The following is a 25,758-nucleotide window of genomic DNA, read 5'->3' as shown; positions in this document are numbered from 1 at the left end:
GCTCTTGGCTCCACCAGCCTCAGGCTGCGCAGTCTGCAGAGCATTTCTCCTTTTCTTTGAGCTTTCTTCTTTGTGTACGCGTCTGCAGCCGGGCACAGGGCGCTGTGTGTGTACGGACGGCAGATGTGTTTACGTTGCTTTACGGGGGAACAGTGTGCAGAATTGCATTTGGCCAGATGAATGTGAAATGCTAAAGTAGACTTGCACACACTTAGCTCCAGCAAAATACCTTTTAAAAGTTGTTCCAATGTACAGAATATCATCTTCCAAGATAAAATCTTAAGTGTGTACTGTACTGCTGAAAGTAAGGTGCTTAAAATGAGAAAACAGGATACACTGAAAGTCAAATTTACTGTATCAGGAAAAGAGAGGGGAAACTCTGTTCCTTCCCCTATTACTGATAGTAACACTTTTTTTTTTCTTTTCTATATTTTAGAGCCTGAACCAGTTCAGTTTTCCCAAGTGACAGTTCGCTCTCCGTGATGTAAACCTGGTAAGTATTTTTGCACGTAAGCTTTGAAGAAAGTACTTCTTAAACCTTTAAGTACTGTGCCTGTAGCATGACACTTGTCACCTTTTTATTTATCTTAAGAAGTGAGCAACAATTTTCAAAAGGCGCGCTACAGATTATAAGGACAGCTTTGACAAGCCCAGAGGAAAAATGATACTGGTTTAATGCTTTGGGGGTTTTGGAAGACTGTAGAGTACAAACTGTCATGAAGCCAACTTAATATAACTGTTTCCTTTATACTCTACGGATTCCCAAGGGACTTCACTGCTAGCATACAGGAAATAAAGTCTGTTGTGCTAGAACAAGACTTTGTTTCTTACAATTTAGAAAACTACACAAAGTTTCCTTACAGGAAATGTTACAATCCATACAAATTCCCATATTTATTTGTAGACAAAAATCGGCATTCACATAGCAGGAAAATTAGATGAAAACAGAGACAGCATAGACTTAAGGCCATTATGGGGTATTGGTGAACAGACCTACATGATGGCAATAAATACAACTACACAAAAATGTACTTAAAAATAGAGATATCTTTATTATTGTCTCCTTTTCCAGTACCAGCCTAATTTCTTAACAGGAACCCTTGAAAATAAATTGCTGCATGAATGCATTTCTTCATTGAGGAGCTTGCAGAGTTTATTTTAGGTAAAGCCTGTCTTCTGTTGTTACACTATTCGACCAAGATATACTGACTTGGGATATTTTTCCTTTAGTTCAGGCCACTGAACGATGAAGTAATCTGAAAAGTAGTAAAGAATCTTTCCAGACAGGGATAAAGTTTCCACGCGGCAGATGCTCTCTACATACACAATGATCGCTCTCTTTATTCCTAGAAGCCCAAGAAGAAGAGCAGATACACAGACAGGAACACATGTTCCTGGTCCGTTGCACAGTATCTAAAAGAGATGAAACATTTTGCAAAAGTAAACCATGAGTTTTTTCATACAGTAAAGAATTAAAAGCATGTATATTCACACAACATTACATTTACAAAAAAAAATATTTCCAAAGATACTTTAAAAAAACAGAAGAGGCAGGTGAATATAAAAAAAAAGGGGGTAGGGGGAATGGGGCAAACAAGAGACATTATTTCAAAGTAGCTGCCAAAAAAGATCATCTTTCTTTACACGTCAAGGAGAAGGAAAGGAGCTCTGAGACGGCACCGTTACTTTCTATGAAGGAAGCAGAATTCCTTGACTCGTGTGTGTACAACTAAAACAGCTTCCACTCTCAGTCACAGCTTTGCATTGTATCAATCATGAGATTTGTGCACAGATTAAGGCATAATAAGGCCAAAGAAGTTTAATTAGGATTACTAAACCTGGGATCCAGTTATAAACCTCTTGAACTTTGGCTTAAGTCAGCAAAACACTTAAGAGTTCAGCAAAAATTCAGCTGCTGAATTAGGACCTTCATCAGACTCGACTAGCTGATATGCATGACTGGAATTTTTTTTTTCTTTTAATAAACACTAGTACATAGAAAAAAGCAGACAGAAGGAAGGTGTTTTGGTAACTACGTGTCATTTCCTTGCAGCAGAGGATCTCAAATTCCCTTATAAATGATAACAGTAAAAGAAAGTGGTCTTTCAATTTCAGACACTGATAAACTGAAAACCAGATTGCTTAACACTAAAAGATTTAAAGCAGGGCATACAAGGCATTCTGCTTAGGCATCAAAATTGATTTCAGGCAAGGAATTTCTTACTAAATTTAACTACTACCATGTAATCAGCACTTTTCTGTGCAGCTGGGGGGTTACATGGAAATAAAGAGTTCTTTTATAAAATCATGGCCCTATATCCTACGAACTCACATTTTTTTGTTCCAACTTCACCAGCTTGTGAAAGATACTATATTGGTGGGGGAAGAAAAAAAAATAATCCCAGTTTCTGTTTCAGGGCTGTAGCAAACATTTGAGAATGTTTCCTTCCCTGCTTCATGTCCAGATCCCATTGACAAACTGTCTCACAGCACCTTGCCTCAGGTAAAAGCAGCAGCAGCTTTGGTGCTCCTGAGGTCCAGGCTCTCTCTCCTGTACTTTCCTTTGCCTTTAAGATGGCCCCAGCAATCTATCTTGGAGATGTGATGACCATAATGCAGTGTTTTCTTACTAGAATTAACAGAATGTGATACCGTACGCAAAATTATTCTGATTTTATTGTTGATCTTAAATGTACTATTTATTCATGCAAGACTTGCCGACATTTTCTGAAGGTCCCTTACAAGCAACACGCTTTATACTGTTTTAATCTTGAAATTTTAGGGTATCAACAGCCACAAATACTTGTATAAGACAATTGCAACAGTGTAATTCTTTTACATTAGCAATTATACAGCTAAGAAGTAAAAAGGCCAAACACACCAACGCTGCATACTGTATTTTTTTAAAACACAGTAATATATTATGGTTTCAAACCTCCTCCTCAACTGGATTTCAAGTACGGGACGGATTTCATACTGGGACTTTAAAAGCTACTCTACAATCTGCTGAGAATGAAAATCTGGTTTTTATACATTTGGCTTGGCAAAGAAGGACATACACCAACCACAGGCACCGCCTTTTAGCATTTCAAAGAAATCCTTCCACACCTGTGAACTGAACCATGCATTTTGCCCTATTTCTTGTCAAGTTGGATCAATTTGCACTGATGTTGATTCTGCTACTGGTACATGGCTACTGATATCTAAATTTAAAGCATGTTTAGGTATCTCTATTTGTAATAACATTTGTTACGGTAGTATAAACATAGGCATAGGAAACAACCTGGAGTGTTCTCCTGCCTTTGCAGGCAGACCCCACCAGCGTCGCTGCTACAGAATCTGCTCTGTTTCAGACAAGTGTGTGAGAAGCACCGGAACAGTCCAAAAAATTATTTACCACTTTTTTTTGTGAGTTGAATATTCAGTCTGACTGCTGATTTCAGATTAAAAATCCGGCTTTAAGCGGACAGATAAAAATGTGCGCTACTGCTAAACAGGAACTCCACCTTCCCTTTCCTTGAGCAGAGCTCCCTGGAGTACAAGCATTGTCTCATCTTCATGGCTCCCCAAGCCCTTTTTCTGTCGCACTCCCCTGTTCTTCCCTTGGTGTCTTCCATTTCGACGTTTCTCTGTACTGGACCCAGCCCTCTGAGATGTCTCCCACGCGCCCTCTCTTCTCTGGTTTTCTTTGTGATCTCCGGTATTCGTCTCCCTCTGCATCCCTATTCCCATGTGTCCTTCCACCTGTTGTCCTCCTGGACTCGTACTGCCTCAGCACTCTTTCAGCCTCCAGCTGCTATGAGAGCTCAACCCAGTTGGCTAAAGCAAGGAGAGAGTTTCACATCGGTCCCTTACTTTCCACATTCTGACACAAAAAGACCCCCGATCACAGATATGATTAAGGTCAGGTAGACATCCCAATATTCTCCTGAGTTGAGAATGGTAGAACAGGTATAAAAAGCTGGATTATTACAATCATGCTCTTTATCAAGCCACTGTGCCATACGCTTCAACTTACTTCTCCCCTTCATTAAACTTGGCTAGCAACTCTAGTCTTTTTGGTATTTGGTATTCTTGTGTCTAGATGCACACACAAAGGTAAATGCTAGAATGAATTCCAAACTAACTGTACTCACAAAAGATCACGTAATGAAATAATAGTAAATAGGTCTATTTATGAATCTACATGTAGCTCTAAAGATCACACTGAGTTGCTGTTAATACTTTGCTGAGGTGCAAAGCAATAATCAAAATTAAAATAATAAAAAAAATAGCTTTACTATATTCAGGTTTTGATATAATGCATTCATTATACCTTCTACCGACCATTGATAACTTGTAAGCTGCTTCTCAGATGCCCTTTGATTCATGGAAAAGCACTTGCATGTGGGAAAAAGGATCAGGAAAATTATGGACAAGTCATCTCTAAAAAAACCATGATCTGTTCCTAACTCATGTCCTCTGCTCTTTCCCCTTCCACACTTCCTGGCTCAAACAAGACAAAGCAGATGTGGCTCTATAGGATCTCTGTATGCAAAACGCCCATAAAATACTCCCACTATAGATGTTTCTATTCTAACATCCTTGGGTTTAGGAATTATCCCCTGAAAGAGATTCTGGTATAAACCTGCTGAAGCCAACAGACAAACAGATCCCTATCTGAATTTGGGGCTGTGATCTATAAGTCAGAACCATTAATCATCCTTCCTGATCATTAAAAATTAACCTTAAGTTAACCTTCAGTGCGTGTCTAGAGACATGTCGTACCTAGAACTGGTGCAGTTGCTCACGTGTTGGAGTGGCAATTCCCCTCCAAAAATCCGGTCTGACCAGTCCTACTTACTCCCTCTCACACTGTCAGCAAGAAGGGAGACCAGCCTTCCTGCTGCTTGGAGTCCAACATCATACACTCATCCAGGAATACGGGGGAAACTTCTGAGAAAACAAGTATGCAGGTTATAAAGAAGAGGAACCGTTGTGGAATCTGCAAGCTAGAAATGCTGCTGTTCAGCTCCTGCCAGTGTATGAACTTTTTGATGGTGGAAAGGAACTGAATCATCTACAGCCTTCCTTAAACATGTAAGAGAAGGTGAGCTGTCCTACTAGTGAATTTCAAAACACCGTTCAAAAGTAAATTTTGGAGAATGATTGATGTCTTCCACCTTGAAAAGACCAAGGCTTTTGTTTCCCCCCTCCAGCAGAATACAAGTATTTCTCAGGGAATCCAGTGGCACTCATTAGCGTGCTGCGGAGAAGCAGCAGGTATCTTTTGCGCAAGAAAGGACCAGGGCCTCTACAAGGTCAACTGGCTGTTAAGGGTAAGTGTTTCCCAATATCTATTTACTTTAGCTACAAGGCTGCCTGTAGAATATTTGCATTGCACGCCTGTCTCTGAAGTTCTCTAGTTTGTTTGGTTCAGCCTTCCTCACTGTGGCAGCAGAAAGGGGGAAAGAAGGGGCCAAAGACAATTTTTCTGTCACCCTTGTGACCTCTCGAGCTGCAACTGCCCAAGGACTTTCTCGGTCACCGGGCTATCCGACTTTGCTGCCGACTAGCTGTATGATCCAGCTAACTGTTAAATTGGCTCACTGGCTGCCTGGCTTCACAGCTAGGCCTATAAACCCTACATACTAAAATCCTCTACCAATTCAATGTAACCAGGCTTTTAAACAGTGCGATGAACTAATCAAGCTGTATATCAATGGAGGTGTAAAACTAAAGGATAAGAATACAATGTTTATACTTAGCAACTCTCTCTATAAATCTAATTTCCTGTTAATCACTTTTATATAAAAATGGACTAGTTCTTGGCTTTCTGTTTCAGATATTTTCTACAGCTGTTGAAAGAAAACAAGCTAAGCCAGCAGTCTGGCACTCTGGGAACAGTGGCACATAGCACCACTGCTGATAAAAGCTGCTTTGGAGTTGGTGAATGCAGCACTGTAGCAGAGTGACATTTACCAGCTAAAACACTGAAAGCATAGCTCACAGTTTCACTGGGATTAAATGTCAAGCTGCTGGTTAAAACAAAAGTGAGTAAAGCAGAAAACTTGCAGTTTTTCTCATAAATACGTAAACACACCTTTGCCGTGTATCTTTAATGAGCAAGTATTTGAGTACTGCTTGTGTTCCCACATCACAACAATCAAAGGGAGGACAACATAAGTCTCCCTAAGCTTAGCAGAAAACTAATGTGAGATTTGCTTTGCACAAGAAACTGTCAACACCTGCTGTTCTCCTTAACGATTTTCACAGAGATTGGCCTTTGCCACCTGGACAAGAGCAGAAAAACTGCCCAGCTTTTTGGGGCCAGGCAGGCTGATGGTGTGGGAATGTTGACTGTTGCTGCAGGGTGATGTGCACATGTGAGCTGAAGACTGCGCTGCTCCTCAGCGCTGGGGCTACCTCCTGGAGTATATTTAGGACATCACTCAAGCCTCCTTAGTCCTGATAATGCTGCCTTCCCCGCAGTGTTAAACAACTGAAGATATAGACGGTGCTGATAAAGATCTACTAAGAGGCAAAGGTAAGTGGAGTGATACAAAACCGACCCAAGCAGGGTTAATTGCATGATCTTTGTATTTGCGTAAATAAACAGACCTACTTTTTTTAACAATGTGGAAAAAAAAACCCAATAATTAAGCATTTTCTGCTTCTCAGAAAGAGGTGTGGGCCTAAAAGCAGTAATTGATTAATTATTTTATTTTGTTTGTGGTTTTGCTGGCCTGCTAAAACTCAGTTTTTCAATGACTATTTAACACTTGGGATCAAAAAGTAAGTGTTCAGCCTGTTAAGATTTGAAAGCCCAGAAGATATCTCTGAGGTTTGTCAGAAAAGCCAAGGAAATTTGAATAGCTGTTCCTGATATTTTAAGGAAGGTAAAGGAAAGGAAAGGGGATAAAAAAAAAGAAGCATGGAAGAGAGAGGAAGTAGGGAAACCAATCTGAATTACAATTGAAAAGAAGTTGGTACAGAGGAAAAAAGGAGTTTTAAAACATGACTGTACTGCTGTACTCTCATAGAAGAGACTTAAGAAAAAAGCTTGCCTGTTGCAAATAAGGCTTCGTTTAAAAACAAAAAAAAAACCCAAACAAATCTGTTAAATTCTCCTATCAAGAAAAAGGAGGAGCATAAACCAAGCTCACTCAGCTCAGGTCTATTGATATGACAAAACTCCTCAGCCAAAGGTATTTTCTGCAGGAAGTTGTTTGATTTGGACCAAGTTTGACAAGTTTCCACCTTGCTGGGCAAAGTGAATTCTGGCCTTGGAATGAGTTTTCAAAGGTCAGCAAGGAAATGTATCAATTGGAGAAAGCAGCTAAAGGGCTTGCAATCTGTGCATTATATGTTTTGATTTTCATCACGTGTTCTTAGTTGATGTCAGACACCCAAATGCTTTGTTGTTGGTAGCTGGACTTGCATAACAAAAAGAAAAGAAGTGCCATAGCAAATTACAATACATAGAAACATCACAAAAATGAGCTTTAAGAAATTCTAGAAACAATGGCAGACAAAAATAATAAACCTTTCACAAAGGTAGCAGAAGTAACAATAAACACAATTAAATGACATACAGTTACAGAAAACTAACGGGGCAGAAGACGCTATCTTGACACAGGGAAAGCCTCCTTCATGGAAGTGCAAATCTGACTGTAAAATAACCTGAAGGATCTTCCAGAAACAAGGGAAATGGAGCAGAGAATGATTGCAGTGACAGGGAAACTGAACAGTCACATTTAGTGAAAGCTGAGTAGAGGACCTTGGACACTGAAAGGAAAACCAAAAGAAAAATCATAACAACATACTCATTTTTATGTCAGGGCTAGTTTTGGATTTCTGTACTCATCAGGTAGGAGGTAGGGGTTTTGGCATTTCGGGATTTTATTGCCTTTTATGATTTGGGAGCGTAAGGGCAAATTTTTTGTTTTGCTGGGGGAAGGTTGGTTGTTTCTGTGGCTCAAGCAGCGAGAATCTGCAATGAATTAACTTGTATTCTGCTATGTAAATTACAGCATCTCATGAGCTCATCAGCTCCTGTTTGCTTTTAGTATTATCTTACTCTTCTGAAAACTTCCCATTAATGCCCTGTAAGGTGAAGTATCCAGCTGAACACTTTTTTCCCATCACCTACAGAAGTACTGAGTGCTACCCACAAAGGCAGCCCTAATCTGGTTTCTCCGTCTCAGCTGTTCCCATTTCCTGCCCCGTGATTCCCAAGGACCTGGTGCAGCTGGATGCTTGGTGTATCCCGAACAGCCCCTGAGTCTGTGGGAAATAAACTGCAAGCCTTGCACCCCCTGCAGTTGTAGGACCAGCTCTCTTAATATTGGAGATGCCTTAACTATAAAATTAGACTAACAAAAGCATCAGCGAACAAATACCCCAAATTTTAACTGTAAATATATTTACCTTAGGAGCTCATGACTAAGATGCAAGCCCGGAGAGTCAAGAAACCAGGGCTGTACTCACAGTTCCGCGGTGGACTTGCCACTGGATTTGGGGCACAGTGCTTACTTTCTCAAATGTCAGTATTTTCTACTTTAAGACCAGGAAAACAATAATTTACTCCTCACAGAGGATGCATCAACATTCTTGTATATCCTTCTCAGTGAAGATCTCCAGGTATGGAGAGTATTGTTTTTATTAGCATGCATTTTGACTCAGTAGCGTACTCTGAGAATAAGATAAAATGTATGTGCTAAAACATATATGCTATTTTCTTTTAAATAGAATTGTTGTTTTTTTTTTTTAATATGTTCAGACATAGCAGGCCATATCCATTAAGAATCAATTTCTGCTAGTAACTTTCATGGCAACTTAAGCCTGCATGGCAAACAGAGAAAAATTGTTTTTTTATAATAAATAAATAAATGAGTAACTCTAAAAGGTTTCAAGAGATGCATTGTTCATCTACATGGAGGTAATGCAGTTATGATAGAAATAAGATCCCTTCTAGGGAATATAAATCTATTTGGTAATCAGAAAAACAAGAGAAATCTGAGAATTTAAGACAGAAAGGGATTTGTCTTTAGCCGAAATACTTAAGCATGTGAGAGGGAGTGTCCTTGTTAAATCTTTTGCTGGTCTAGCTCTTTAGCATGTCTAAAAATTCAAGTTTTAAACCTCGAGGAAAACTAGCTTAGAATTTTAAATATTTTTTTTTAAGGTTTTAAAAAAAAAAAGCAGGAACCTTTTCCAACAATTCCTTATTATTGCTATTGGTGGGGAGAAAGAAGATTTTCAGGTTCTGTTTGAACAATATAAAGGTCATTAAACTACCTACTGGCTTATTCTTTTTGAATAATGAAGATCTTATCCAGTTCACTTCCCTCCACAACCGGTGCATATAAAACTTCAGACCCTATTCACTGTTTGAACTTACCTGCAGCAGGCTAGGACAAAAAAAATCTAGACGTGTAGTCTGATGTAAATCAGGCAATTAAGGTAGAATTGAATTATACCTGGGTAACCTTTCATCTTCTACTGCCTAAATCCCTTGAATCATCAGAGGTGCAAAAGGATAGTTATAGTGTTCTTTAGCAACAGGTTGTGTTCAGGCTGGTGAGCAGCTTGTAGCATTGCCATGCAAAACTTTCTAGTTAACTTCTTGTACCTTGTTGGTATGGTTCCTGTTGTTATTATCATACAATACACACAGTAGGTGAGGTGCTCTTCAAAACAAGCAGGGACATGTGTGGTCCTACAGGCAGATTACCTAACTAGAATAAATAAGATCAGCAAATGCCAGAATGGGGAAGAGAGAAGTGGAAGAGCAAGGGCTTAAATTAGCACACTGTGCAGTTGGGTTTCTGATGTGCACTACTTTTTTTTTTTTTTCCTTTTTTTTCTGAGTATTACTTTCATCATAGAATGAAATATATTGGGAAGCATCACCAACTCCCTTGTTTCTGCAGCTCTCACTTTATGAAAGCTTGAGGAGAGAGAGACAAAAATCCTAACTAGTGGATTTTTCTATGGGAGAAAAGGAGAGGTTCCACAAAACCACTAGGAACTAGATTTAACAACAGGATTTAATTGTAACAGCACTAGAGCATTGTCAGTTTTGCCTTCTAGGCATTTAGTGACTCTCCACCCGCCCCGAGTTACCAGCCCAGTGTCCTCAGGGGCAAGAGACAAGGGAAGGGGCCCAGCTGATGTGATGTGGATCAGCATCCACATGCAAAGTAGCGAGGGAAGCTCCTAGTTTCTGAATCTCAGCAGAGCTCAGGAGTTGGGCTATGCCTGTGGCTATTTGACACTGTAAAGACTTAAACAGCTCAGGTCTGTTTCTGGGTATGCCTAGAGGCTTTACTGATGAAAAGAAAGATAACTGGGGTCATTAAGAGTCTCAGAAGTCAGGCAACAGATTAGTGAGGAAAGTTCGAGAATCTAGATTTGGATGCATAAAGAAACATGCAAGTTTGTCTTTCTTTTTTTTTTTGATGACGCTAACCTTAGGCACTGTATTTAACTGTCCCTTTATTTCAGGTGAAAGGTGGCAGGTCTGTCATTGGGATTAAAAGATCTTTCAAGTGGTAGTTTCCATGTTTCCATCCATCCGTATGATGCTTCTGAAGGTATGTGGAAGCAGAATGGGACATGTGAGCTCAGCAGACTCCCCAGCCTAGCTGCCAAATGTGAAATGAGCAACATAGAACCAATCAGTTGAAAATAATAATAAATGACAGGTATGAAAGTGGAACTAATGCTCAAGTTTGTTGGAATGTTAGTGTTGGTTATCAAAACATTAAGTTAACACCCAGACTGTTAGTGGGACCAAACAAACATCATGATCTGTGTCAGAAGTTTGTGTCAAGAAATAGTGGTACCAGTGAGTCTTGTGAGAAACTGTGGGAGATGGATAGAAGGTTGGTCAAAAAAGAACAAGATTACCAAGGCAGATGCAGGCTGGAGAATAAAATAACTCCCTACCTATATTTCCACAGAGTGGGCATGTGGTTTATTGCTGCCGGTAAATTAGTAGGAAGCAAAGGAAATTTGACTTTGTGTAGATGAAAAAGTCATAAAACAATTCAGTAAAAGGCTTTTGCCAAGTAAATGAAATGGCAGTTACCGAACTACATCTGTAGCTACAAACACTAGGTAATAGCTGTCTTTCAGCAAGCTGCTGTTGTTCTCAGTGTCACCTAGGTTGAGTCTGAACCTGATTAAAGTCTCTTGGTCAGAGCACCATGAGAAATAACATCTAACCTTTTAAAGCCTATTTAAAAATAAGGGCTTATGTCATCTCCTGATAACAGAAAGTACTGCTTATTATAGTAGCCTGCTCCTACTCAAAAGGAAAGGAGAAATTAAATCTGAAGACTGTTAACTATAATCATGCATATTACTAACAGTAGCCTAAAATGAGTCTTTAATTGCAAATCTCAATGTGTCTTTCATTAGTCAAGCATTCATTTAACTAGAACTTGAAAGTGTTATTTTAGGCTAGACAAAACTGATATTTTATATGTATATAAACATCTTTGAGACTACTGCCTAATCACTGCAGTTGGTATAGCAAGAATCCGCATCAATACCTGCCTGAAATGTCTTCACAATGCAAAACCTAGAGGTGTTAGCAATCTGTATTTGCATACCAGTGGCCCAGTTCAGTGGTCAGATTTAGCGAGAATGTTTACTTGAAACCATGCTTTATAACAAACGTGGAAGCGTGACCAGGATGTTTATTAGGTTTATAATGAACCTGATGGCTGATGAGTTAAGAGCAATCAGTCTTTAGTTTAAACTCTGCTTAAATCTAAGCTAAGATCTCAGTTCATCTTTACCGCTACTTGTATCATCCCTCTGAAATGTAGTGTCTACAGGCACATCTAACTGGCAGTCACAGAAAGAGCAGAGCTACAACCTGGCTTTAAACTCACTGATTTGAATAGCTTTAGAGGTTTTTCTGTGCTCAGCAGAGTAATTCTACATTGAGGCTGCAGGGTAGCTGTACACAGCACGCAAGGTAGACAAGGGGTGACTAAGACTCTCATCTTCATTAACATTGAGAAGTTAAACACAAATTTGGATGGTTTAACCTTGTTTTGTTTTTAATACTACACAGTTTGTATCACTGATGGTCTTAATCCGATGTTCTTTCTCTTTCCTGTTTTGATCCTAGAAGAACAATAGTAGATCAGACATACTGTAAAATCAATCTGATCCAAAAGAATTATAAATAGCAGGGAAAGATTCAGTGCACAAAAGAATGCACCAGATAGTCTTAATACTGCATTATACAAAGTTCGCTTGTTATGAAGTGAATAGAGAAAAAATGCCACCACCCAGATTTTGTAGCTTTCCACAAAATTCAAATAAGAACCGTGATTTAAGGGACAATAACTTATTATTTGTCATAGTCATTTGTTAAAGTGCTATGAACTTAAGACATTTTGGGCAGGGCACAAAGACTGGAAAATCTTAGCTAAATGAAATAATGATCTCCTTTCATATAGCTTACTGTGTGAACGCTTCTGTAACAACTCTAGAAGTTTGTTGTGAATTTAACCAGTTGGGGGACCAGGCGAGTGTGATGGGATATGCAGTCATAAAAGAACTGGTGGACTCCTAGAAGCATAATCAGCTGTGTGGGTTTCATGCTTCTAGAAAGAAGTTTTAAAAAGGAGAGAGCCATTCAGCTGACAGCTGGCGGGGAGGGCGACAGCAGAGCTTGCTGTACTTGCTGTGCAAATGTAAACTTCTTACTACAGACTTCCCACGGGAAGGAGGCCCTAATGTGGAACGACTGCTGCCTTTGCCTGATTTAACCCAGGCTTTTCCAAACAGCAGTGATCTGAAAATACCTGTTTATCCCAGACTCTGTAGAACTCTGAGGCAGTTGGAACTGCTGAGAAGTGGCCTCAGAAAAGGAGAAAAAAAAAAAAAAAAAAAGTCTGGTCCTAAGGGTCCAAGATACACAATCCAGTAATGAATGGAGCTTTACACACCATTTCTGCATATTTCTAGGTGAAATTTAATTACATTAACGGAGTGCAAATCACTGACCTGATTACATAGCCCACCTATGGCTGAAAACAAGGACTGGATGCAACCTCTCTACAGCTTTTTGCTGCGTGGTGCATGCATATCCTTTGTTTTCAGTTTGAATCTCAGGTAAACCAGAATGACTGGAATACTCATGACCCAGCCAAAGGGCTAGATCACCTAAAGACCTGGTTTCAGGGTTGGCAAATCGGCCTAGAGACAAGGACAATAGTTCTGTAAGCAGCAAGAGAACTTAAGGCTGGTTTCCTCTGAACTTGTACCTACTAACTGACTCAAGCATATTATAGGAAAGCTGTAACATTAGTTTATTCCTTCTTGGACATCAAATAATCTATGTAGAATTCATTAATTTTCTCTGTCTTTGGGAAAAATCTCTGTGCAGCTTGTCTAATTTTCTATAACTGTCTAAGAAGGATTTGCATCCTTCCCCAGATGGTCAATCTTCTAACATCTTATACTGGTTTTATGTTTCTTCTCATCCTTTCTCTCAATGAAGGCAATAAAAGTCTCTCTTCTATGACTAGCTGCCTGTTTTCATGGTAGGAATTTGCAGTCTTTGAGGCCATGACTGCATATTAAATCTGGCTGCAACCGATGAATGGTTTTAAAAGCTTTTCTGGGGGCAGGAAGGTGTAGGCAGAGTGTTCTAGCACAAGCCTTGCTTTCCTGGAATTTTAGGCCTCTGCACAGGAAGCCTATCCAAGGTTGGCATGTTGTAAAAACAGCCCAGCATAGATGTGCCCGCAAAACACTCTGACACCTATATTTCTATAATTCTTGGCTACAGGAACACAAAGCTGATCATCACTTCTGACATCTTAATTTTGTTACGTGGTTTAATATCCCTAAAGGGACTTAACTTTGCAGAGCACAGATGTCCATAACTCAGAAACGGGCCTCTTGAAGATGATCTCAAACTGAACAACTAAGCTAACTTTTACATTTCTTAAACCCTCTGGGGGCCCATTTCAAGTGTGGGTCAAGTCCTGCAAGACAGCAAAGGTCTCCTGGAAGCTGTTCAGTTCTTTCTGAACTTACTATCTTGAAGAAGGGTTAGATGGAACTGCTTTCTCATGCAAAGTAAACTAAGAAGCTTTGCCAGAAGATCGGTGTGAGATACAAAGAGGACACAGTGCTCATGTAAATAAGCACATATAAAATAACTCCTGTGCAGCTAGGTTTGCCGTTTCCCCTTTACAGCTATTTTGGCTCCACAGATATGCTAGTTAGGCCAGCCTAAGCCTATCTGCTCCAAATCTTGCTTTTGTGCACCTACCGGTGCTCCCTTCAGGCTCCCTTTGCAGTACTTCTCTTGTCCTGCATTCCTTGAAAACTGCAGCTGCAACATTTCTGCTTTTCTCTAGCTTTTGGGTGTCTGGAGAAGTCTTCAGTCATTCCTTCAAACATGCACACACTTCTGACAAGCCTAAAAGCAAGTTGTAAGGATTTGGGGATCACTCAAACGTACAAATGACTTGAAAGCATTTAAAAGTTGTCTCTCCCTCCTGCAGTTAAACAAAAACAGTTGGCTTGACTGAAAATGGACAGTACCCCTAAGCTCCACTGTTTAAAAAGATGAAGCTCTCAGCATGATGTAATACTGTGCTTGTTTCTAAACTCGGGTGTTGATTTCCATGCCAAAAGTTATAGATGAGTCCTGTAAATGCTAGCATTTGTCCCACCCTTTCTAGCTCTTTAAACTACTAAGCATTACATTCTCCCAAGAGCAGGGGTAGCTGTAGCTTACCACAAGCATTTTCTTCTACAGGCAATTTAATTTTACCAGTTGCTTCACATACCACACAGAATCTTTTCATTGGCAATGTGAGGCATTTTAATCCCCAAATCACTCTCCTTTGACATGTGTTTTAGAAACCTTACAGCTCTCTGACTTATTGTATTTTACAGAATTCTTAAACTAAGATATACATACAAATAGTAGTAGTATGCAAGCAGCTTTCAAGTGGTATAAGATTCAGCATAGCACCAGAGAGGCTTCTGCCAGTGGCAATACCAGCTGCTTTTGTGGTTGATGATGGTACACCTGGCCAAAAAATAATCGGTAACACCTTCCCCTCCAGCCCTTCTCTAATCATGGATAACAACTCTTCAGACAGCATTTTGAGATGGTCTTTCCCTTAAATGCTACGAAGGGCTTAGAGGCCTTGCTAAAATGTATTCTTAATTTTACAAGGGCAAGTGTTTTTCAAATGCATTAGGCTTTTAACAGGTTATCACAATTTATCAACTCCAACATCGTTTCTAATAATTCTACGTGTAAATCCCACTGTCACTTTAAATTCCTGTTGTAAACAAAGAAACCATGTAATTAGATTAGTGACTTCCTGCTCGATGATGTGTCCTGTTGGTGCTTTTGGTCATATATTAAGATACACACTGAGATTTTCCCGTCAATTTCTTTTGCAATAGTAAGTTAAAAAAAATATCTACATTAAATGAAACCATCAGTGTAGCAAAGTGACTCCTAAATATTTGTTACTCACTGTTGCTGTAAGATGTCTGGTTCATGTAAACATCCCTTTACTATTTGTACCCCCAAATTAAAATCACTGTAAAAAGAACAGTATGCCATCTCCTCCTCCCTCACAACTTTGTCTCCAGTTTTCAGAATGGGCTTGAAAAACAAGAACTGCAAAAAGCTACTTCTGTTGTTCTGCACACTAAGCTGCTCTGAAAACTCCAGCAAGCAAGTAGCTTTTGATCTGATAGGAACTGACGAGTACTACTGAAGCCAATGAGATCAAATTATTCACAGCAGCTTCTCAAAATATTCAAAACTTCACAAATACGTATGAGCCTCTTTAGAATTAGCTGTACAGCTCATAGTGAGGGCTAGAAAATGTCTGCTTAGAAACACCCTCTGTGGGTGTATATATGCTGCTGCTAAATTATGAAAAATATAACTGCACAAGTTTTTACAGGTTTCATTAAAATATTTTAAAACCCATAAAATATTAATTTGAAATTCTGCTAGAATAATGCTTTTTTAAAAAACCTCAAGTTTGGATAACTGACTCCTTAAGATGACAACAACTCTAGCAAAAATCCAGCTTTAATCTAAATTTCTCTTAAGGAACTCCAGGACTTAAACCTGGGAGTCCAATGCAGTACCTTTTGAGTCTTGCATTAACGCAGAACTTCATTGATCGGCTGTCTCTATTTTAGTTCTGTAACCTGACAACCCTGAATGCTTCTGATTTGATTAAGTGTTGTAATTAAGATGAGAGTGCGGTTTTGTGAACAGCTTGGTAAAGTTACTAAAGTGCTGAGGAGCAGTGATGTTTTTTGTCATTAGATGAAATAATTAATGTCAGTCACCCAAAGGCTAAATAAATATGCATGTAGCTGAAAAGTCCATGTAAGCAGAAGAACTGAATCTGTATATATTTCTGCTGGTCTGAACCTGCCTGTTCCAGACTGGTCATACCATTTCAGGAGCAAGACCAGCCAACAGGAAAACCAGGCTTTCAGGCACACTTTGTGTTGTTGCAATCCTGAAGAGATGTTATCAAGAACCTGCAACCTTGTTTGTGCTAGTTCTACCAGCGTTAACGAGGGAGTGACAGGCTCTCTGATATTACCTGCAAACTTTGAGAGGGAAAACTGGTATTTTCTACTCTAATTCACCAGCAGTGCAACCCGTTCTCTCTTTCTTGGTGTATTGCTGATATATCTCTTTCAGCTTTAATTTAACATTCAAAAATACTTTTTCTGTGAACTGTAAGCATACATATGAGATACAGTCTGTAATGTTTTGATATTCCAAATGCCTTTATGATGCACATTAGCAAGTTCTCAATAAATTAAAGTTTACTTTACCTACCAAATCTGGTTTCAGTTTGTAGGTCAAAGGAAGGGAGTAAAGCATGGAGTACAGGGTCGTTACCACAGAGGAGGTCCAAGATTGTCTAACCTCACGGCTTCTGGGAATGCGATCAAGGGTGAACTGCAAGAGAGGATGATAAGCTGAATTGTTATTTTTTCTAAGAATGTTGTTTCTCTTTCTATAGAGTTATTAGATCTGTCTGTGCCAACTTTTTAAAAATTTTTTTTAAAATCTAGTTTTGAAATGTTTGGGTAGGAAGCCTTTTCTTAGATGCCTTATTCAGTGTCGTGCCTAGTACTCTTGGCAATCAAGTAAAATGAAATCCTAGGACTCTGTATCTATTTTTTTTAATCTCTTCTAATGCTACTTTAAAATATTTCTAAGTTAATAAACAACTCGTCTGGAGCAGCTTCACCCGCAGTATGTTAACGTAGTGCCCCACCTCGTGGTCACCGAGGCTCAAGTCTAGGTCCGATCAGATACAACCCAAACACCGCGACTCTTCTGTCTCTTGCCTGCTCGAATTCTTCGTGGATTCACACTTGAGAAAATGTAACAGGTTTTCTCAGTTAACGTCCGGTGCGTACTATTAAAAATGTAACAGCAAATATCGCTATCCTTTAAAGGAGTACTCAGTGAGTGTTCAAAATATGTTCAAGATGCATATTCAAAATGCAAAATATTTGCATAAAGAAGCAGGAAAGAACATCTAATCATTAAATAAAAATTAAGTTTAAGAAATAATTTCCTTTGTTCTAGGAAAAAGTAGAAATTACTCACTCTGTGTAAAAGGTATCAAATTAATAAAACTCAGATGTTTTCTGCTTGTCTCAGAACACTGTAAGCAGTTAGCAGTAGTTAGGCTTCCTGCACTCTTCACAGATGGCTTTTACCACGACGTAAAGCAACTAAAGCTAAGAACTATTGCTACATCAGAAGGCAGTCCCGATGACAATGAAATTTTCGCTGTTTAAATGAAAGACATATAATGGCTGAAGTGCACTGTTTATTGGCATTGGTACTGTTTAGAACTGGACAATGGCCACTATCTCGCTTCATATGGGACACCAGATCATTACTGCTCTGGCAGAACTCATATTGGGAGTGAGAGACTCTAAATATCGTTTAAAATACTGTAAATTGCCCAGTTACTTCATATATACCATTGCTAATTGTCATGGCTTAGCCCTTGTGATTTGTGACCAGGAAAGATTATATTGCCAATAGCTACAGTAAATACAAACTACAAATCATTCTTGAATAGCAATAACTGGTTTTTTTGTGAATATGTAAGATAGAAAAAATAAAAAACCCAACCCAGGTATAAATGCAGAATATGAAGTTAATTTTCATGACTGAAATTATCCTATTTCATTGTGATAAGATTCTTTAATTGTGGTGATGGCTAGCAGGCATTAACAGATGTTAGGAACTGGTTGTTTTATGTTTTATTTGCAGGTGTTGAAACACTGATTGCATTAGTCTGACAACAGAATATGGAAAAATAAACATGCCCCCTGCCCCCCATTCAGCAGGATCCTTGTTATCACTGCCTCTCTATCTTAAAGCTTTGGAAGAGATCAGGTGATAAAAAGAAATGCTGTAAGTGGAGTTTAGACCCTTGCATAGTATTCAGTCCCGCAAGAAATATGCGTAAGGTAGTTTTAGGCAGATTGGGTTTCAGTGGAACTATTCAGGATGCTCCCTTCTCTGTAAGAATGGTGTTAAACAGCATTTGCCAAAAAACTGTATGTGATTTTCTTCATCATAAAAAACCCTATTTCAGCAAAACTTGGTATCAAAGTAGAAATTTACTTGTAGAATTCAAGTAAAGATCAAACTGATTTTACCTGCGCTCTTCAAAAAACATGCTTGAAATTTTGCACATTAAGGTCTATGTCATATGTTAGGACTTCAGCCCACATATCAACCAGCACTTAAATATTAAACTGAGAAACAAAACCAGATTTTTGTTTCTTTGCTTTTTTAAAAGCCACTGCCAGATGCTTCTACAATCCCAGCCTCTCATCTGATGGAGTACCATTAGTATTCCAGACAAAGGTACCTCCTGCATCTTCTGCTGGAAAGCTGCCTAGTATGTCTGATATTAGAAACAAATTGCTCCCCTATCTTCTATGGTGTCATATTGTTGCATTTATTTTTTCTTACAACTTTAGTAAAATCAGAAACCTTTTTTGTTATTTGAAGACAAATGTTCCAAACTGGCAACTCTGTAATGGTTCGCTGGGTATCGAAATTTCAAAACCAGTGATGTAGTCCTTTACCCAGTTAATATTGTTGTTTTGCAAGCATGCAAGGAAAAGTAAGTGGAAAATTGCCACTGCTGTGAATTATTATAATATGCTCAACTGAATATACCGCAATGCTTGCGAAGAAACTGCATTTAGGTAATTCTTTTTCCTGCTGAGGAACAAGATTTCTTAGCATATCATCTCTTATGAAACGTAAAATGGAAAAGAACATGCGGTCAGACGAGCATTATGTAAAGGTTAGTTGCTCATCTCAGACATGACAAATGGGGGGGGTATAAGATCCAGTGAAGAATTCCTGTTCTTCAGTCAACAAATCTAAGCTCTCTCTCTGCTGCTAGAATAGGTAGGCAGGAGTTGAAGCGGGTTCTCTAGGCTGAGAGCAGAAGGTTCCCTGAGTAACAGCTCTGGGGGCATCCATGTGGAATAGTTGTGGTTACAGGCTGGGGGTAACAGAGAAGAGAGGGGCAAGCAGGACCAGAGACACTTCATAGGAAGCATTTTGGATTTTTTTTTTCAAGAGACTTAGTGGGTAGAGGTCAGCATTTTACTTCTTGTAAGCAAGATGCTCATTCTGGCTTCCTTTCCTTCTCCCTGAATACTGAAGCTTTTAGAACTGGGCTAGACCACAGATCAAAAAGAGAAATTGATTATATTTGTGTTTTTTTACATCAGAATTTGTTAAATATGTACACTGATTTTTCTCTTAGGTCATTGTTGTAAACGGTCTTCTGTCCAGTCCTTAGTTCTGGAAAAATTTACTTCCTTGACAAGATGAGGGAGGGAATGACCATGGGTTGAAACATTCAGACTTTTCCCTTTTGTTTATTCAAAGCTGGAAGAAGCTACTAACACATGATTTTTAAATGCTTGATGATCTCCAGCATCCCCGCTGACAAAACACATACTACGTGAAAGAACACTCTGAAAGTTCGCAAATATATGTTATAGGCATGTGACCTTTACTTTCTAAAATTTATCTTCCATTTTCACTCTAAATATTTTTGCTCAGTGGAAAAAGAATGACCGCAGGAAAATGAGCATCTGTTATCCAGACAGCAAACTCAGATGCAGCCAAAAATGTTCCTCTGGCTTTCAATGTTGAAGGAAAATATAACTACATGATCTGTTAGCAGTTGGAGAGGGTACAAAAGGGAAGCTGCTTAGCAAAAATAAGTGAACTAGTGGAAAACTGCATAATCCTTTAATATTCAAAATATGTATTTTTAAGAAACTTATTAATTAAGGATTGGACATTTTTTTCAGATAAGTGAGCATGACCGTGTGGATGACTAATTACCAAACAAGATTTCTATGAACGGGAAATACTTCTGGTCACTTTACTAAACTTTCATCCTTGGTGCACAATGAGAGAAGAGACTGCCACATTCCATTTCAAACTAAGTCATCCCCACTTGATTCAGCAGCTTGCGGTGGGCAAGGAACCTTTGTCTTCCAAAGCAAAAGCAGGGTAAGCAAACTTAAAGATGTTAGTCCTAAGTGAGCCTGTTGCTCACCTTAGCAGCAGTTTCTTTACATTAAAAGGGTTTATTCTGATAATCATTGGTACCGAGTCCTGCAACCTGTTGTCCCAGTAGAGCTGCTGAAGACAACAGAAATGTCAGAAGTGCACCATATGAAATCAATACCACCTGAATAATTAATTTACTCTGTGTTGTGCTACTTGCTCAGAAGGACTAAGATTTTTGTAGTCAGAACATTCATTTCCATTGTACTTTTTCCAATTTCTAAACAAAAAAATAGAATCTTTCTACTCATTTCACTGGACATCAGATAACACAGATAAATCACCAGGCTCATACTGCTGTCTGTTAATCATACAGCAAACTAGCTCAAAGCAAGCAAACATCTGATAAAAAAGATAAACAAGATATGTCATGATTTTTTCATGATTTTTAGGAGTTCAGCATTTGCTCAGGTCATCAACCAGAAAACTCGCTGACATTAAGAGGTATTGCATACTTTTAAAATGTGTAACTAATGCTTAATTTTAAAATCCAACCAAAACACAGTCTGGAAACACACAAAAATAATACAATTTCAACTAAGGTTTTCTTAGATAAAACATTTTTGGATATTATTTCTTTCCAAGAAATACATTATGTCACTGAGCAAAATGCCAAAGTAAAAAATTAAAGAGAAAAACCCCCACCATTTTTCTGCCACAGTATTTTTATAGCTACAAATAACACTTCAATGGCTAGCTGGTTTACAGAATTAGGAAAGATTTATTTTCAGCATGCTTTTCTTGAGCAAGAGATAGCCTTCTTTGTACAGTAACTTTGAGTACGATTATGTTCTCTCATTGCTTTAAATAGGCTAACATGTCAACAGAAGGTAAAGACCATTTTAAGAGAAAGTAAAGAATGTGGTAGTGAAAACTGGTAGCAAGAATGGCATTTGCTATTTTTACTTTGGTATACTTAGGTATATTTACTTTGAATTTTCAGTGTCTCTCTAATACAGCACTAATCAATAGTGTTTATTTAGTTCACTTTTAGAAACATTAAATGTAAAGAACAGCACCTTTAGCTGAACTTTAGTGCAAGCAATTATCAATACCTAGAAAACCAAAAGCACCTGCTGATCTTAAAAATACCCTTTTAAAGAATCACTTTCAAATTGCCTTGAATTAGAATGTCATGTTAAGATAATTTTATCTTACAAGAGCATATTTAACAAGTTACCTTGGAATTGGAGAATGTTTCAGCCCTTTTTTGTTCAAAAGCACGTATTTTAGCTTCACTCATCTTATCTGAGTCTGCAAAAATATAATGTATAGGAGAGTATGACTCTGACAAACAGCTAAGTAACCTCAGGATTTCTGTTGTGTGCCCACCTGTAAAAACACAATAAACTGCAGTTAGTATATGAAAAATGTTGTAATTCTCAATTTTTTCAACTGTATCGGTCACTTTTCCTTTTAAAACTTACTGGTACTACTATTATCAGTGATACTCTTCTGATAGCAGAGGATTCAATTAAAGGATGGTTGAGACTGTTTAAATACCATGAAGACGATTCAGCTCCCACCGAAGCCATACTGATGGAAGCTTTTCAGTTAAATGGGATTGAACCAGGATCACACAGAAGTACATTTGTGTTTAACATCCTGTACATGATGCAGAAACAACTGGGCAAAGAATCATAGAATAGTTTGGGTTGGAAGGAACCTTTAAAGGTCATCTAAGTCCAACTCCCCTGCAATGAGCAGGGACATTTTCAACCAGATCAGGTTTCTCAGAGCCCTGTCCAAGCTGGCCTTGAATGTTTCCAGGAATGGGGCATCTACCACCTCTCTAGGCAACCTGTTCCAGTACTTCGCCACCCTCATTGTAAAAAATTTCTTCCTCATATGTAGTCTAAATCTTCCTCCTTTTAGTTAAAAGCCATTACCCCTTGTCCTATCGCAACAGGCCCTGCTAAAAAGTTTGTCCCCATCCTTTTTATAAGCCCCCTTTAAGTACTGAAAGGCCACAATAAGGTCTCTCCATAGCCTTCTCTTCCCCATGCTGAACAACCCCAACACTCTCAGCCTGTCCTCACAGGAGAGGCTCCAGCCCTCTCATCGTCTTTGTGACTGTCCTCTGGACTCGCTCCAACAGGTCCATGTCTTTCCTGTGCTAAGGACTCCAGAGCTCCACGCCTCCAAGACCTTTCTCTTGGCCTTGTTGAATCTCATGAGGTTCACATAGGCCTGCTTCTCAAGCTTGTCTCTCTGGACCTGGAGCTTGTCCCCCAGGTCCCTCTGGATGGCATCCCTTCCCTTAGGCATGTCAACTTTGCCTCTCAGCTTGGTGTCATCCACGACCTTGCTGAGGGGGCACTTGATCCCACTGTCTATGGCATTGATGAAGATATTGAACAGTACTGGTTCCAGTATGAAGCCCTGAGGGACACCTTCTTACCGGTCTTCATCTAGACATTAAGCCATTGATCACTACCCTCTGGATGCGACCATCCAACCAATTACTCATCCACCAAGAGTCCATACCTCTCCAATTTAGAGAGAAGGATGTTGTTTACGGCCATATCAAAGCCCTTACAGAAGTCCAGACAGATGACATCTGTAGCTCTTCCCTTGCCCACTGATGTAGTTATACTGTAGTCCCTACTCAGAAGCCATGGTGCAATGGTCAAAATGAATCTGGACAGGACCTGGCTGAGAGCAGCTCTCCCACTGACCCTACCAAGTGTTCAGTCCTACAACCTGCAAGAGCAGGGGCTGCAGTATCCCAGCTCACAATATTGAAATCAAGCAGACAGCAATTTCACCCTGCAGCTATGCCAGTGTAAAAGCTGAGTGCTCACAGAAGAAATGGTCCAGCGCCAGCCAAGTGCTTTAACCAGTGCCCTTGAACGGGTGTTGACAACCTTCTAACTGCAAGGTCACTTTGTTCAGGTTGCTAAATTGGCACTAAACTGGACAGAAGGGGAGGGTGTACTTATTGTGTTTTTGGGGAGCAGGGTTAATTTTTTTTGTCAGTTGTGTTTGCTGAACCGGAGCTACAGGAACACCTGTAACAGTGGAAGAGGAGAGAGGAAAGATTTTCTGCATAAGTAAAGTGGAGCCAGCGCACATTTTATCGGTTGGGCTGGATGGGCCAAACATCAAACTGCACCCATAAGTATGTGCATAAGCATTTACTGGATGTGTTACTTTTTACTCAGCTGGAAGCTGTAGACCAAACCAGTAAACCAAATGCATTCCTACTACCCCCTGCTGCGCAGTATCAGTAGCCTCCTAGGAGACCTTTGCTATACAAGTCAAGCACACTTAGGTGGCAAACAACTGACAAGCAGTGAGAGCTACGCTGCTGCATTACATACGAGAGTTTGCCACCTTTCCATAGAATTTCATGCAGTATTTTTCAAATGCTGCAAATTTTCAAAGTTTTCAAATTTTTTGGAGGGCTTATCCTCATGAGCAATGGTTTGTCGAAGCTTTCACAAATTTTAATGCAATCATCTGAATATTCACAGAAAAGCAGGAGATTCCTACTTCAAAAACGTCTCAGAGAACAGGCTTGAACATTATATCAGTCTTAACTGACTTATGAATTATTTCACCGGCCAAGCTTATGTACAGTGAATGTATTTTTTTAATATGTACAAACCAGATTCCAAAGGAGCAAAGGACAACAAGCATATTTCCAGCCCTGCTGGAAGTAAAGATGACCTGAAAAATTCTAAAACTGCCAGTAAAACTCAGATTGCAGAAAGATCCTGGGATTATTGCTCAATTAGTCGGTGCACAAAAACCACAGGGATACTGAGGTGATGAAATCAAAGCCTGTCTGGATTTGTCAACTGCAGATCTTCAAGGTAGTCTAATTCTGGGGGGGCAGATGTGTGTGTGTCCTTAGTGCGGGGTGGCACATGTGGACAACGGCACTGCCTCCAACAGACCCATGAGAGACTCTTGTAAATAAACCACAGAAACACCATTTGGGTAAAATTATTACGAAATGGCATGTATGTAAGGGGTGTACCAATCTTTGGAAGGCCTTGCCCTGAATCGCCATCAATAATTTTCTGTCAGAAGACCAAGCAGCTGCACAGCTCTGTCCTGCAACAGTTTTAGTCAGTATATTCGTTAAGGATTTTGGCGACGTGCATGTGCTGTCTGAGGGAAAGGTTCAGAAACCATAGCGTCAGACATAAATAAGGTTGAAATGCCCCAAATAAAGATGAAGCTTAACACTACTCAAATCAAGAAGGCAAAATCCCAAAGACAGGCGGCGGCCTCCAGGGCGGGGCCCGGGAACCGCCGTGCGCAGGCACGGCGGCGGCGGGCCTCCCCTCGGCCCGTTACTCCCGCGACTACAACTCCCGGCATGCACCAGGGTACGACGGCGACTACTGCGCCGGCCCTCGCTGCGCGCTGCATGCCGGGAGCTGTAGTTCCTGGAGGCCGCCACCGGCGCTCTGCGGAAGCAATCTGCTCCCGCGGGCGCCAACCCCTACTCACCGGACCCGGCCACCACCAGGAGCCTGAGGGGAGGTGTCCGCCGGCCGCGGCGCCTTCTCGCCAGGAACGCCAAGGGGACGAGCAGTAAGGGGAGGAGAAGGAGGAGGGTGACAAGCTCCATGGCGCGGCCGGAGCCGTCCCGCCGCCCCGTGCAGAAGCGTCCGGTTGCACCTCCCGGCGTACGGCGGCCGGCGTGGCTCAAACCTCCCCGCGTCTCTTCGCCGCGCAGGGGTTGCGGTGACGGCGGGAGAGCGGGCCGGGCCGGCGGTAGGAGCCCCAGCGGCCGGGCGCTGAGGGGCCGGCGGCGGCGGGGCCGGCCGGGCCGGGGGGGGGGACACGCTGTCGGTTGTCCCCGGCGCGGGTGGGCGCAGGGTTGCGGGCGTGTGATGCGCGTTCGCGGTAATAAAATGTGAGACGCTTCGGAGATGTGAAGAGGCCGCGGCTGTGTCCTGTCTGGCGACAGCTGTCCCTTGTCCCTGACAACGGCAGGAACCGGCCGTCGCTGCCTGCTCAAGGACTCCTCAGTCCGCGGAGCTCCGAAATGTCCCCCGTGGGAGCAGGGGTAGACGAGTACCGGAGCCTCCATGGGCCTCCACGCGCCTGCGTGCGGAGCCAGCTCTCCCTGCCGCTCGCCTGCC

General features: G+C 40.5%; 1 protein-coding gene and 1 long non-coding RNA gene across 2 annotated transcripts; one reads left to right on the top strand and one right to left on the bottom strand.

The window, feature by feature from the left end:
- Nucleotides 1-1,027: 1,027 nt before the first annotated feature.
- Nucleotides 1,028-25,754, bottom strand: ALG14 (ALG14 UDP-N-acetylglucosaminyltransferase subunit). Its single transcript, XM_074596945.1, has 4 exons — nt 25,121-25,754; nt 21,837-21,988; nt 16,856-16,978; nt 1,028-1,413 (listed from the first exon to the last, which is right to left on the bottom strand). The coding sequence occupies exons 1-4, from the start codon at nt 25,704-25,706 to the stop codon at nt 1,183-1,185; spliced, it is 1,092 nt and encodes a 363-aa protein (XP_074453046.1). The 5' UTR covers nt 25,707-25,754; the 3' UTR covers nt 1,028-1,182.
- LOC141747148 (uncharacterized) lies at nt 6,325-10,682 on the top strand. Its single transcript, XR_012588617.1, has 3 exons — nt 6,325-6,526; nt 8,415-8,622; nt 10,489-10,682. It is a non-coding gene; the product is annotated as an uncharacterized LOC141747148 (long non-coding RNA).
- Nucleotides 25,755-25,758: the final 4 nt, after the last annotated feature.

Source organism: Larus michahellis, chromosome 8 (assembly GCF_964199755.1).
Source record: "Larus michahellis chromosome 8, bLarMic1.1, whole genome shotgun sequence".
NCBI classification, from domain to species: Eukaryota; Metazoa; Chordata; class Aves; order Charadriiformes; family Laridae; genus Larus; species Larus michahellis.
The sequence above is the reverse complement of the archived record's forward strand: the minus strand, read 5'-3'. Positions and strand labels throughout refer to the sequence as shown.

Bases quoted from the DNA above. Each gene is read 5' to 3' on its own strand.
- ALG14 (XM_074596945.1), bottom strand. From the start codon at position 25,706: ATGGAGGCTCCGGTACTCGTCTACCCCTGCTCCCACGGGGGACATTTC. The intron at 21,989-25,120 runs GTGAGTAGGGGT...GTGTTTTTACAG, and splicing joins CCTGGTGGTGGCCGGGTCCG to GTGGGCACACAACAGAAATC. The intron at 16,979-21,836 runs GTAACTTGTTAA...CCTCTCTTGCAG, and splicing joins AAACATTCTCCAATTCCAAG to TTCACCCTTGATCGCATTCC.